The sequence below is a fragment of the Ammospiza nelsoni genome, chromosome 23, assembly GCF_027579445.1.
Source record: "Ammospiza nelsoni isolate bAmmNel1 chromosome 23, bAmmNel1.pri, whole genome shotgun sequence".
Classification (NCBI taxonomy): domain Eukaryota; kingdom Metazoa; phylum Chordata; class Aves; order Passeriformes; family Passerellidae; genus Ammospiza; species Ammospiza nelsoni.
This window is the reverse complement of record NC_080655.1, coordinates 1,227,194-1,241,530: the sequence shown is the minus strand read 5'-3', so window position 1 is coordinate 1,241,530 and position 14,337 is coordinate 1,227,194. Positions and strand designations below refer to the sequence as shown.

Below are 14,337 nucleotides of genomic sequence, written 5' to 3'. Positions count from 1 at the left end.
AGCCTCTGTCCCGCGGGGCTCCAGCTGCGCCGCCGCATCAGGAGACACCCGGCCAGCCCCAGCAGCGCCAGCAGCAGCCCCGAGGTCACCAGCGCGATCAGCGTCCTCCGCGATGGGTCCCGCCGGCCCCTCGGGCCCTCCTTCTGCAGGGATGCTATTCCCAACTGGAAAAAACACAACAGCACAGAGAGCGGCCAGTGGGACAAACAGGAAACGTTCGCATCTGCTGCACAGGCTTCAAGCAGTGCTGCTGTCACCTCCTTGGGGAGCTCTGCTGGCCCGGCCCTGCCCCGGCCCTGGCTGCCCTCACAGGCTCCTTCCAGCCTGGGCTCTCCTGGGGCACAGGAACTTTGGAATTTGGCCTCTGGAGCACAGCTGGGGCTTGGAGCACCTGGCTGAGATCTCTGTGAGCACTGCAGCTCTGCTGCTCTGCTGCCCCAGCCCTCAAAGGCTGCTTACTGTCCTGGGTCTCCTGTGGCACAGGGAAATTTGGCCTCTGGAGCACAGCTGGGGCTTGGAGCACCTGGCTGAAATGTCTCTGATCATTGCTGCCCCGGCCCTGGCTGCCCTCACAGGCTCCTTCCAGCCTGGGCTCTCCTGTGGCACAGGGAACTTTGGAATTTGGCCTCTGGAGCACACCTGGGGTTTGGAGCACCTGGCTGAGCTCTCTCAGCTCTGCTGTTCCTACCCTGGGACTCACCTGGAGCTCAGCCCCAGCCAGTGCCAGCCTCAGGGGAGGGCTGGGGGAGGAATTCATTAATGCCAGCCTGGACTTTGGAGAATCTGAGTGCCAACTGCATCCTGAGAGTTACTGCTGGGTCTAACTCTGCTGGGAAAACATTTCAGCATTTACAGAGCCATGGCACAGCTTGTGCTGCTTCTCTTGTGCTGCATCCCTGGTGGTCGGCTCCAACCACAGGATCCCAGGCTGGTTTGGACCTTAAAAATCACCCAGTGCCACCCCTGGCATGGCAGGGACACCTTCCACTGCCCCAGGGCTCCAACCCTGCCCCGCCTGGCCTTGGGCACTCCAGAGGTCCCTGCACCCCTCAGGCACCCCCAGACTGGAGGCAGGTCCCAGTCTCAGCCCGTCCCCAGCCTCAGCTGAGCAGCCACAGCTCTCAGCCCCCTGGCCAGGCACATTCTGCAGCCAAATTTGCTTAAGGGATTTACCTTTTCCCTGTGGGACTTCTGGAGCGTGTTCAGGAGTTTGTCAGGATCTGCAAGGTTCAAAACAGGAGATCACATCCCACATGTTACACACATTAAATATATCCATCACGCATGTTACACACATTGAATGTTCATGACCTTACACACACACACACACACATTCCAGCCACGGATCACCCTCTGCAGCTCAGGGCACACCAAGGAGCCTGGCTGAGCACAGGGGATGCTCCCGAGGCAGTTCCACAGCCCCAGGGGTGCAGCAGGACCCCAGCAGAAGGAGCAGAATTGCAGAGAGGTTTCTCCTCCCAGGATCTGCCTCACAGCCCTGTCCCACTGCCCACACCATGATCTGAGCCATGGAATGCCCGCACTGACCTTTCTCCCCTTTGAGGATGAGGAGCAAGCAGTCCCTGTCCAGGCTGGATGGGGTGAGTTTGATCTCACAGGGGGACTCCACGCTGTGGGTTCTGTTTTCACACACTGCTTGCCATAAATCTGACCCCTTCCTCTCCACAAAGTGTTCCTGCCAAAATTTCAGAGAGAGCAGCCATTAGTCCAAGCAAACTGAGCAATTCTCTGCCTCGGCCATGCTGGTGGAGGTGTTGTGCTTTCCCATTTGGATTTTGGTGTCCTGCAAAGCTGAGCTGGGTGTCAGGCCCTCCCCTCCCACCCCAGCACTGCCCAACACCTTGGAGGTAGAGGTGCTCATTTCTCATGTCTTAACTTAATGAGAATAAATTAAATGCAGGCATTATTAGCAACTCCTGAAAATGGCATTTAAACAAAGCTAAATTTAGGCTCTGAATCGCATGGCAAGTCTCCCCAGTTTTTGGGCTGGAACAACTGAAGAGCTCTATTGTTTCAGAGTCCCAGGCAGGGGCTGGGAAAGGAGGGAAATAACAAAGAAGCATTGAGCCTTCCTGTTTAGGAAATGTCTTCAATGTTTTTGCTAGGTTGCTGATCAAAGGCTAGGTAAAAAACCACATTTCTCACATTTTAGAGCTGCACTGACTCTGGTGGGGGGGGGAGGAGAGGAAGAGGAGTGAGGATCTGCAGCCTTTGTGGGCTGGTTTCTGCATCAGACAGGATGAGATTTCTCCTTGGGGATATTTTCAGGCACAGCCAGGCTCACAGACAGAGCCCAGCTTTGCCAAACCCTGCTCAGCCCCCCTGTGCCCACCCCAGAGCCAGAGACAGCTCCACTGAGCCCTTACACACATTGAATATGTTCGTGCTGGGCTGGATCCCACCCTGGGGCTGTGGAAGGGAGAATCCCCCTGTCCTGTCCTGTCCTGTCCTGCTCTGCCCAGAGCCCTCCCCAGGTCCCTCCATCCTCTGCAAGTGCCAGAATCCAGAAACTCCTCCACGGGAGAACAACAAACAAATCATTTTCAGCTGTTTCTGTAGAGCTTGGCTCGGGGGGGGGGGGGGGGGGGGGAGGAAGGCCAAGATGGAACAAGAGACCCAAGCGTGTATTTTCCTTTCTGAGCTGTGGAAAGACTCATCGGAGTGTCAGAGTTTCCCTCTGCAATTAGCAGCTCCCGGTGCCAGCTGATTGCTCATTTGCCTCGGGAAAGGCCAGGGGGAGAGAGGGACACAGGTCCTGCCAGGACTGCTCTGCTCTGGCTCCAGGTCCTGCCAGCGAGACAGAAACTTTAAGGAATTTAGAGATTTAGAGGAGCTGAGATTTTAGTTGGAGATAAGCTTTATTGGAGTGAATTAAAATAAATGGATAGGCCTTGATGAAGTTAAGAGTTAGTGGTTAACTAATAATTGATTGCTTGTCAGCACAATGTTTGCTTAGCTGGGTTTATAATGAAGAATATAGAAATTGATAAATAGCTTTTGGGAACATAAGACAATTGTTTTTAGGAACATAAGACAATTGTTTTTAGGAACAAAAGACAATTGTTGGACTCCTCTATTCTGAAACCAATTGAAGATGAGGAATGGGAGTTCTACCAATGGGTTCATTTGTTATATAAAGGCCAGAACGAGGCAGATTTCATTTACTTCCTCATTTTGGGACCCCTCACCATGCAAGGCACCACTGACCCATTTCAAGGAACAAACTGCTCATGCTTAATAGCTTTTGAACTAATTACCATAGGAAGTGGGGAATGGGATGTACCAAAGTTATGAATATGCATTTGTGTTTTGGGTATTCAATACTTGTAGAGATAAAAGGACTCCGTAATCATCTGTAAATTGCAGTGTGTATTTGGGAGCTATCCCACAATAAACATCCACTTTCTAGCTCTAAACTGTCAGAGAGTTTTTGTCCATGACAGTTGGATATCGGTACTAGATGAATATCCATATTTTTAATAAACCTCCAGGAGCTGCCTGGTCCCACCCGGGGCTGGGGAGGGCTCTGCTGAGGGGACAGCCCTGCTATGGAGGGGCTGCACAGCCGGCCTGCAGCAAGGTTGACTTCATAAAATAAATAACAATTGATGATTTTCCAGTGTATCCATAGCAAGGAAGAAGACAAGGCCGTCAGCATGGGAGCAGATCAGAAAGGACACGAAAGACATGAAAATCTTTGTAAGCCGACTCTGTGCGTAAGCAGATGTGCGTACGTGCCTCATTAAATTTCTGTAAAACTTTTGCCAATCATATTGACGTTAATTTCTTTGCACCAATGAATATCCAGTGGGAGAGGTTTTTCCCCCCACCCCGTGGGTGATTTAAACCTCCCTCCTCCAGCTTAAACCCCCCTTATTCTGTCACAAATTCCCCATTTTTGGTGCTCAAGGCCAAGGATGGTCACAGAGAGCCTGGAATCCCCTCGGGAGCTGCTGGTGACTCCGAGCAGCTCCTTGCAATGCCCTGTTTTCTTTCCTAGGGCACTTGGCAAGACAAAAAAAGGCGCTTTTGTTTCCAGCAGGGAAGAGGAAGGAGAAGAACAAAGGCAGCTTCCTGTCGGACACGGTGGGAGACGCTTTAGAAGCCGAGCTGAGCCCAGAGCTCAAAGGGAAAAGGAGAATTTGTGCAGCTGGGAGGGCGCGTTTCCCCTGGAACCCTTTGGGGCTGAGACCATCCCCTCCTGCACCGCCCCAGGGCGACTGCTGGAGCCCCCCACCCCAAAGAGCCCCCAGGAGGGTCTGGGTGACCCCAGGCCTGCAGGGACACTCACGCAGGTGCTGGACTCGTTCAGCTGCAGGCAGATGGCCCCGGCGCTGTCACCCGCATCCCTGGCACTGTGGCAGCTGATGGCAGGCTGGAGGGAGAGCACAGGGGTGTCAGAGCCCTGTTGGGGTGTCTGCCAGGGCCCTGCTGGGGTGTCAGTGCCATGCTGGGGTGTCAACGCCATGCTGGGTGTCAATGCCATGCTGGGGTGTCAATGCCATGCTGGGGTGTCAACGCCATGCTGGGGTGTCAATGCCATGCTGGGTGTCAATGCCATGCTGGGGTGTCAACGCCATGCTGGGGTGTCAGAGCCATGCTGGGGTGCCAGCCCCAGCCCAGCCTCCCCATGTACCCTCCTCCTCACCTTGGGGCTGGTGCTGGCCGTGGGCAGGGCTGTGGTGGCACCGGGGACATCGGGGTGCTCCGAGGTGCCCGCAGGGCTGGGGGTGCCCGAGGTCTCTGCCCTGTCCCCGGGCTGGGTCGGGGGGCTCTGGCTCGTGGGGACCCCCGGGCTGCCCTGGGGGCCCAGGGAGGAGCCTGGCAGGGATGTGGGGGCCAGGCTGGGCTGGGGGCTGCTGTTCAGCTGGCCAAGGAGCTCTGAGGATGCCGTGGTGGCCCCGGAGGTGGCGGTGGCTGCAGATTGGAGGAAATGCAGAGAGAAGGGCTCAGGAGGAACCCTGTGAGCTCAGTGTGTGACAGATATTGATCTGTCAGAGGCAGCTCCAGGAGCCTTTGGCTCTCCAGGGAGAGCTCATTAGCCCTGGTTCTGCTAATTCTGCCTAATTCTGCCGAATTACACACACCCACAGCTTGGGGACAGTGGGGTCATTTCTGGGTGACACTGGCCACCCCCAGCATCACCCCCAGCTCCTCCCTGGCCCCGAGGCTGCCAGAGCAGGCTCTGATCCCAAGTTCCACCAGGGAAAGGCTCCCTGCATCCTCCCATCCCTCCTGAGCCCTCCAGAGCCTGAGCTGGGGCTCCCATCCTGGAACCCCACACTGGTCTGGGCTGGGGGGACCTCAAAGCCCACCCAGGGTCTCCCCAGCCATTCCAGGGACACCTTCCCCTGTCCCAGGTGCTCCCAGCCCCATCCAGCCTGGCCTGGGACATTGCAGGGATCCAGGGGCAGCCCCAGCTGCTCTGGGAATCCCATCCCAGCCCCTGCCCACCCTACCAGGGAACAATTCCTGCCCAAAATCTGATTTAAACCTCCCCCCTCCAGCTTAAAGCCATTCCCCCTCATCCTCTCCTCCCAAAGGCACTCCCGCAGGTGGGTCCCCCAACACGTGTGGAGAGATAAACATCCCTGAGCTCTTTGTTCTGACCAGGATGGGGCTGAGGTGCCTGGGCTGCTGTCCCCAGGTGGGATTTTTTGGGTGGAATTAAACCTCGTGACCACGCTCAGGCTCTTTTGTTGAGAGCACAAACCGTGCCTCAACCAGCACCCTACAAATGTGATTCTGGGCACAGAGGCTCCCAGGGATGACAGAGGGAGCCCGGGCAGGGGTTACCAGAGGCCGGCCTGGCGCTGCTGCCGTCCCCCGTGGCCGCGCTGGCGGCGGTGGCCGTGCTGTCCCCCGCTGTCCCCCGGCTGCTGTCCCCTCCTGTGGGGCTGGCGGTGGCCGTGGTGCTCCCGGCGGCGCAGCCTGGGGGGAGAGGAGCTCTCAGGAGCAGGAAAGGTGCAGCTGCCCCCCCAAAGTCGCTTCTTCTCGCCCCAAGAGGAACCCCTGGGGCACGTCTCGGAGAGCGTGGAAAATGCGTGTGTTTTACGGCTGGCTTTTGGCAAAAATTCAAATGAATATTACATGTGTTGTTTTAGAAAGTTGTGTTAATTCTGTGTTAATTAACGCAGAATTAGTTAATTAAATTAGTGTTAATGGTGTGTTAGTTCTCTTAAGTAGTGTGTGAAATATAGTTTTAGGTTATAAAAATTGTTAAAATAGAAACGATGACATGCAGGATACTTTTTTTAAAAGAAAGGATTCGCAGTGAGATAGCAGCCACAGGACACCTGAATCTTTCAGAGAAAGAGAATTTTTTGCCCCATTATCAGAATAAACGAATTTCTTCCCGCCTCAAAGTTAGGATTTGGAGGAAGAAGCTGACACTGCCAGACAGAACCCTGTGTTTGAATGGAATTTATGCACCTTGTATGAAGTGTATGAATATGCAACAGGCTATTGATTTTAAGGGTTAATCCTTTGTTAACTGTGTCCTTTTTCGGGCTCATGTTGCCCAGAAAAAGGTACCCAGCCTGTCCATAACTCTTTGTCTTTATTGTCTCATATTGTCCTAATTCAAATTGTCCAAATTATTATTCCTCTAATTGTATTACTATTTTTATAGCCATTTTATTACTATTAAACTTTTAAAATTTTAAAAACAAGCGATTGGCGTTTTTCACAGAGAGGCTCAGGGGTGAAACTTTTCATTCATGAGCAGCAGAGTCTGGTGCAGCCCTGAGGGGCTCCAGGGCTCCCAGAGGAGGAGGAGGAGGACAGGCTCTATGCTCACCCCAGCCCAGCCCCAGCTCGCTGCTGGATGCACAAAGCTCTGCACAAAGCTCTGGATTTCAGAGCAGTTTGGGTTTGTAATCCTGGGAGGGGAGAACCAAGCCTTGGAAGAGATCACTGGTGTGCCTCAGGATAGATAAGTTGGATTTACAGTTGCAGGCACAGTCTCAAAGTAAATAGAAACATTCCCACTGGCTTGGGATCAGCCCTGACTCATGAGCGAAAACATCTTTGGAGGTAAAGCAGAATGCTTGGAGGGTGGCTTGCTGTTCTAACCTAAAGTTTATATATTGCTTCCTGCTGCCTTACGGAGATGACACTTCCAGCTTTTCCTTCTGCAATGAGCTGTGTGAGTCAATGAAAATGCATTTCTCCCCATTCCTCAGCTTCTCTCCCCAGGATCTATTCCCACTTTAGCAAACAGCTCCAGTCTCTACCCCAGGGCTCCTGGTGTTTAAGATTCTTATCCAGGCACTAAAGAGAAAGTCATACAGAATGTGTTGTTTCATTTGCAGCTGTGCCCAGGGGAGCCCCAGCTCCGAGAAAAGTTACTTCATCCTCCCAAACCACCCTGAGAGATGGAGCAGCTCTGGCAGGTCCTGGGCAGGATCTGCTGCCAGGGAACAGCTCTGGGAGCTGGGCATGGGCCTGGCAGGAGCTGCTCTTGGCTGGGTCAGCTCCACAGAGCCTGGAGGGCTTGGGAAGGGCAAAGCCTGAGGGCTCTGGGGTTGGTTTTGGTAAGAGCAAAGCCTGAGGGCTCTGGGGTTGGTTTTGGGAAGGGGAAAGCCTGAGGGCTCTGGGGTTGGTTTTGGGAAGGGCAAAGCCTGAGGGCTCTGGGGTTGGTTTTGGCTGTGGGTGGCACAGGCAGAGCTGCTGGTGCTGCTGGGGGAGGCTGGGGAAATGTGGGGCTCAGATTGGTCCTGTGGGGCTGCCCACACTGCTGCTGCCCACCCTGATCTATCCCATCCTGATCTATCCCATCCTATCCATCCTGTCCATCCCATTCTATTCATCCCATCCACCTCATCCATCCTGATCCATCCCATCCATCCTGATCCATCCTGATCCATCCTATCCATCCCATCCAGATTCATCCCATTCTGATCCATTTATCCATCCTATCCTATCCGTCCTATCCATCCTATCCACCCCATCCTGACCCATCCCATTCATCCTGTCCTGATCCATCCTGATCAATCCCATCCCATCCCATCCCTCCCACCCCTCCTGGGCTGCAGCTGCTCTGGGGGCCCTGCTGAGGCTCAGTGCAGGTGTCTGGAGCTGCACTTTGGGTTCTGGCACAGCTTTAGCTCAGGGGGAGAAGTTGCTCCTTCTCCAAGGCAGCTCAGTTCCAGCTGCTGAAGTCACTGAGTTTTCCTGCTGACTTTTAGCATATGAAAAGCAGGAGGCAGGACTGGTGCCCAGAGCAGGGAGCAGCCCAGAGGCAGGGCCAGGCTTTGGGCAGGGCCAGGCTTTGGGCAGAGCCAGGCTTTGGGCAGAGCCAGGCTTTGGGCAGGGCCAGGCTTTGGGCAGGGAGCAGCCCAGAGGCAGGGCCAGGCTTTGGGCAGGGCCAGGCTTTGGGCAGGGCCAGGCTTTGGGCAGGGCCAGGCTTTGGGCAGGGCCAGGCTTTGGGCAGAGCCAGGCTTTGGGCAGAGCCAGGCTTTGGGCAGAGCCAGGCTTTGGGCAGGGCCAGGCTTTGGGCAGAGCCAGGCTTTGGGCAGGGCCAGGCTTTGGGCAGAGCCAGGCTTTGGGCAGAGCCAGGCTTTGGGCAGGGCCAGGCTTTGGGCAGGGCCAGGCTTTGGGCAGGGCCAGGCTTTGGGCAGGGCCAGGCTTTGGGCAGGGCCAGGCTTTGGGCTCAGCTCTGTCAGGCACAACTTGAATTCTCACATCCCCAGAACAATGCAGCCCTGCCGTGACCTCCCCGAGTGCCAGAGCCACCCAAGCACCTCTGAACTCCTCCAGATGTTTGCAGAGCACCCCAGGTACTCCTCATCAAAGCCCTTTCAGCACTGAATAGTGGACTGGAGGCCTGGCTGCTGCTCAGTGTAGTTTGGGAGAGGAGCTGTCACTTTGGATTTCTTTTTCTTGCTTTCTTGGAGCATGTGCAGGAGCTTTTGCACAAAACATGGATCAGGGGTTTTTATGAAATCTTTGGGCTCATGAGATAAATAATGATGCGGATGTGGGCTGGATAATCCACGTGGTGCTCAGCTGAAGAGGGTTATTTATTGCAGCATGCATTTTTAATGACTTTATTAAACTTTGTCAGTTTGTTAGGATTGAGGGTTTAGAGTTTAAGCCAAGCTATTTATTAACCTGGGAGAAATCTTCACCTGGCAATGCAAGCACGTGCAGGAGCAAAACCATGCAGAGATGGGAAAGAAAATTGCACTTCCCAGCACCCATTGTGTTCACCCACCCAGGGTTTAAAAAGTAAATGATTTTTTAAAGATATTTTAATAACGAGGCTTAGGAAGGATCTTGGATTGAATAAAGAAAAGGCAACAATATAAATGTTAAACTTGCTCCAAGACTCATCCCTGAGCGCTCAGCCAGGGCCACAAAAAAGCTCTGCAGTGGCAAAGGTTCAGGAAAGAGGAGGGAAGTTTCCATCACTGCATCCCAGTCCTGACCCACAGCAAACAGGACTGAGGGAGCTGAATCCCACTGGGAACCTCTGGGCAGGACCTGAGATCTGATCCTGCCTCAGATCCCCTGGTTCACCTCTGGCAAAGCCTCTGCTCAGCCTTGGGCTCCTTGGGCACCAGGGCAGCTCCTCAGCTCTGCCTTTAACAGAGATTATTGCAATAAACAGAGTTTGTTCCCCAGCTCTGGGCTGGGATGCAGAAGAGGAGTTCTGGAGCTCTGGGATGCAGGACAGGAGGGTAAATAGACCGTGGGATGTTGGAGAGGAGCTGTGTGATGCAGGAGAGGAGGGTAAATGGACTGTGGGATGCAGGAGAGGAGGGTAAATGGACTGTGGGATGCAGGAGGGCAGCTCTGGGCTGGGATGCAGAGAAGGAGCTCTGAAGCTGGGGGATGCAGGAGAGGAGGGCAAATGGACTGAGGGATGCAGGACAGGAGGGTAAATGGACCGTGGGATGCAGGAAGGGATCTCTGGGCTGGGATGCAGGAGAGGAGGGCAAATGGAGCTCTGGGATGCAGGAGAGGAGGGTAAATGGACTGTGGGATGCAGGAGAGGAGGACAAATGGACTGTGGGTGGGATGCAGGAGAGGATCTCTGGGCTGGGATGCAGGAGAGGAGGGCAAATGGACTGAGGGATGCAGGAAGGGATCTCTGGGCTGGGATGCAGAGCCTGGGGCCGCAGCCAGCCCCGGCTCCCCCCAGCAGCCCCTCCAAGCCCTCCAGCCGGCATTACTCATGCCTCTGCAGCTCCCGGCCATGTGGCAGGAATTCAAGCGGGTGGAGCCCTCTTCCCTCTGGAAATATCTGATAAAAACGCCTCCCCTCCCCCTTTTCCTTGGCCCAGACAGGATGTGGGTGTGGGGCCGGGGCCGGGGGCCGGGGGAGCCCCCCGAGCTGCCCCAGCACAGCCCAGCTGCTGCTCCAGCCTTGCCTTGGGGCCGGGGCCTCTGGGGCAGCCCAGCACCTTCCCGGGGCTGGGATTTCTCCTGGCTGGAGCAGCAGCCTCCAAAGGATGTTAAACTCGAGCAGCTGGAAGCTTTAAAGTCTCTTTTTCCTTTCCTGATGTTCAGGGCTTTCGTAAGTGTTGCAGAAGGAGTGGAGGAAGGAAAGGACGTGTGAAAATGGCAAGGAAAGAGACTTTTCTAAAAGTTAAGGTTGGCAGAGAGGAATGAAAAACATATAAAGAAGAAAGATGAAAGGTTAAGTGAAAGAGTAAAGTGTTTTTATTAGGTACAAATACAACTGAGCCTCCCAGTTCCACGCTCACTGTGAGACGAGCACAGGACAGCTCTGCATGAGCTTCATCCATCCCCAGCTTTCCAGCACAGGCTGCTCACAGCATCCTCCCAGGGGCTTGGGAGGGGCTGGGAACTGCAGAGCACTCTGCAGAGCAGGGGTGGCTGCAAACCCTTCCTTGGGACTGGGGAGGAACCCCAAGGAACCAGGCAGAGGGAGCAGTTCCAGGGATTTGGGCTTTCCCAGGGGATTTTCCCCATGGAGTTGGACCAGGCTGGATCCTGGCGCTGCATCCCAGAGCCCAAACTGCATCCTCCCCACAGCGCAGCCCCACACCACACCTGCAGGCTCCTGCCCTGTCCCAGTGTGGGATTTTCCCTGTAAAACACGTTCCTTTAGCTGGAGGAGCCCTGGCAGCTGCTCCACCCTCAGCAGCGCTGCCAGGAGCAGCCCCAGCCCAAAGCAGAGCTGGGATTTCCAGGGCAGCTGCTCAAATGGAGCCTTGGATGGATCCTCTGGGACTCCCCACGGGGCTGAGGAACCAGCAGAGCCCCAGGGAGGATTTTTCCCAGCAGTTACACCGAGGAGAAGCCAAACTCCTCCACCTTGCAGGCAGGAATATCCTGCAGGAGTGACGGGCAGGCACATTTTGCACAAAGCATTAAAGCCTCTGCAGCCCACAAGCTTTATCCTTCCAAAATCTGAGCTTTTTATCCCTTTTCCATCACTTTTGTTTTGTGCTCAAGGTTTGGAACTGGAGGTTTGAAGCCCAAGCTTTGCCTCACACCTTTGTCTCACACCCTCGCTCGCCTCAGCCCAACCACACAGCCCTGAATGTCATTTTTCTCACATAAAATTGGGTTTTTTATTCAATTCCTTTCAAATTAACACAGACTGGAGGGTCAGCCAGCGGCTCAGGTGAGCAATTTACCTGGGCAGCCAGGGGAGCATGAAAGGAGCTCTGTGAAAGAGGAGAACAAAACCCAGTGAATTCCTGCAATAGATCTCCTCGCTCCCATTCGTGTGAGCAAGAAAAAATCACATTTGAGGAGACACCCGCAGGCTCCTGGCTGCTGTCCCAGCACACCAGGCAACACACAGAGCGCTGCTTCACTTTTTTAGTCCTTTTTTATTACCTCATGGCTGTTGGGTTTGGGACAAAAATGATAATATTTCCCTAAAACACAACCCTTTAAAAAGTAGCACCTAGAGAAAATCTCAGCACTGCTATTCATCGCTTCGCACGATGAATATTTGAAGAGCTGCAATAGGAGATTTTAATATTTATGGAGGCTCATTTGATTTTCAGCAAATGTTTAGTTCCAACCACAAAACAAAAGCGTGGCTCATTTACACCAGAGCAGGCTGAGAGACAGCTTGAACTGTGGCTGCACTCTGCCTGTGTGCAGGGACACCTCCTCGTGTTACCCAGGAGTTTGTGGGGGGCTTTACCCCCATTCCTGTCCCTTTCTGAGGTTTTGGGGTGGCACTGAACCCCAAACTCGTGGAGAAGCATCTTCCCCCCATCTGCTGCTCCCAGGAGTTTGTTGGGTGGTTTTATCCCCATCCCAAACTCGTGGAGAAGCATCTTCCCCCTGTCTGCCGCTCCCAGGAGTTTGTGGGGAGCTTTATCCCCATTCCTGTCCCTTTCTGAGGTTTTGGGGTGGCACTGAACCCCAAACTCGTGGAGAAGCATCTTCCCCCCATCTGCTGCTCCCAGGAGTTTGTTGGGTGGTTTTATCCCCATCCCAAACTCCTGGAGAAGCATCTTCCCCCCATCTGCCGCTCCCAGGAGTTTGTGGGGGGCTTTATCCCCATTCCTGTCCCTTTCTGAGGTTTTGGGGTACAGCTGAACCCCAAACTCGTGGAGAAGCACCTTCCCCCGTCTTCTGCTCCCAGGAGTTTGTTGGGCAGTTCCATCCCCATTCCTGTCCCTTTCTGAGGTTTTGGGGTGGAAATTAACCCCAAACTCCTGGAGGAGCATCTTCAGGAGCTGCCCCACGCCCTGTCCCTGCTGCCACCCGGCCTTGGGGCCATCAGTACTCACCGGCCAGCTCCAGCAGGCAGAAGATGCAGAGGAGCTGCCCCCACTCCATGGCCGTGGGATTCCCAAAGCCTTTCCCTGCTCCGGGGCAGCTCCTGGGCTGCTCAGTCCCGCAGCAGCTCTGAGCTCATGCGGCTTGGTTGGAGTTCAAGCCTTTGAGATCACTCGAAGCTGCTGGGGTGGGTTTCTCTTCAGGGGTTGTGCTTGTGCTCCGGGACGGCGAGGTGGAGTTTCTGGGCTTTGATTTCCCAGTTTTTATACAGTTCGTGGCAACCTCGCTATCACTTAGGTAATTTTCTCCTCCCCGCTTTCCTGCCAGCGGCTTCAAAACAAACAAAAGATCAGCCCTCTCCCCAGCAAAGGATCCCAAAGGCTGCCTGGGATTAACTCTTTCCTGAGGACTGCTGCTTTCCTGTCCAAGGAGGGCAGGGACACAGCCTGGTGCAGCTGGAGGCAGGGACTGCAGCCCAAACTGCAGCTGAGCTCCTTCAGAGCAGAGCAAGCACAGCCCGAGGAGAGCAGGGATGTGGGGAAACCCAGGTCGGCCCGGAGAGCCCCAAGCGTGGTGCTGGCACCGTGGGAAACAGGGGAATGCTGGAAATGGGCTTCAGAATCAGAGATTTTCCCAGCAAATTAAGCAGGGAACTGAAGGATGCGGAATCATCGCTGAGCTGAGCAGAAGTGACTCCATTAACTCCACTAAATCAACTCCAGTCAAACAGGGAGCACGAAGCAGATGGGTTAGAGAAGGTCTGGGGCAGGGGAAAAACCAAAAGGAAGAAGTTTTGGCATGGAAGCTGGAGCAGGATGGGAGAGCAGGAAAAACCCACAGGCAAAGGGTTTGGCATGGTACCTGGAGCAGGAGCAGGATGGCAGAGCAGGAACCTCCCTGATCTCATTGGGGATGCTTTGTGGGAGCCCTGGGAGCAGCACAGAGCCCTGGCTGCAGTTTTATTTCCCAAATGGGAAACTTGGCTCTGGTTCTGCACTGCAGGCACACGTGGGAAGCTCAGGAAGGGCAGGATGAGGGATGCTCTGTGTCCTCACATGGGAATGTCCGTCCCTGGAATGTTCCAGGCCAGGCTGGATGGGATTTGGATGGGATTTCCCCCTATCTGGGATAGAGGAAGGTGGAATGAGAGGATCCCTAACATCCCTTCCAACCCAAACCAGCCTGGGAGTCAAATTATGGCCTTTGGGTATTAAAAAGAAGTAAGAGATGAACGCTTGGGAAACTCAGCTCCAGTTCAGAATTAATTCCATCTTTTCTTTTATGGCTGGATGATGAGGTGACTAAAGGAGTCGTTGGGAACAGGAAATTGAAAAATGAGGTGGACAGGAAAGAAAGCTGTGGAAAGAAGGATGAGGAAGCTCTTACTCAATGTTTTATCTTTTCCTGGATGCTCCTGTAGCACTTCTACAGACACAGAATCACAGAAACTGCTCTGGGTCTTAGGGGACCCAAAACCTCATTGCAAACCCCTGCCATGAGCAGGAATGGCCATTGTTTGGCTACAGCCAGAAAAGGATTAAAAAACACAAAAAAAAAAGAGAACAGGATGGTGTTACCTACAAAGAAATCCTCAAATGG

General features: G+C 54.1%; 1 protein-coding gene across 1 annotated transcript in view; it reads right to left on the bottom strand.

The window, feature by feature from the left end:
- The window catches only part of CD34 (CD34 molecule), a 32,271-nt gene extending 18,629 nt beyond the window's left edge, over positions 1-13,642 (bottom strand). The window contains exons 1-8 of the mRNA XM_059487724.1: positions 13,600-13,642; positions 12,750-13,068; positions 5,818-5,952; positions 4,670-4,938; positions 4,313-4,396; positions 1,549-1,696; positions 1,174-1,220; positions 4-164 (exon numbers count right to left, since the gene is read on the bottom strand). Coding sequence (XP_059343707.1) covers positions 4-164; positions 1,174-1,220; positions 1,549-1,696; positions 4,313-4,396; positions 4,670-4,938; positions 5,818-5,952; positions 12,750-12,798 — 893 coding nt within the window. The 5' untranslated portion in view covers positions 12,799-13,068; positions 13,600-13,642. The remainder of the gene's footprint in view (positions 1-3; positions 165-1,173; positions 1,221-1,548; positions 1,697-4,312; positions 4,397-4,669; positions 4,939-5,817; positions 5,953-12,749; positions 13,069-13,599) is intronic.
- Between the last annotated feature and the right edge of the window lie 695 nt (positions 13,643-14,337).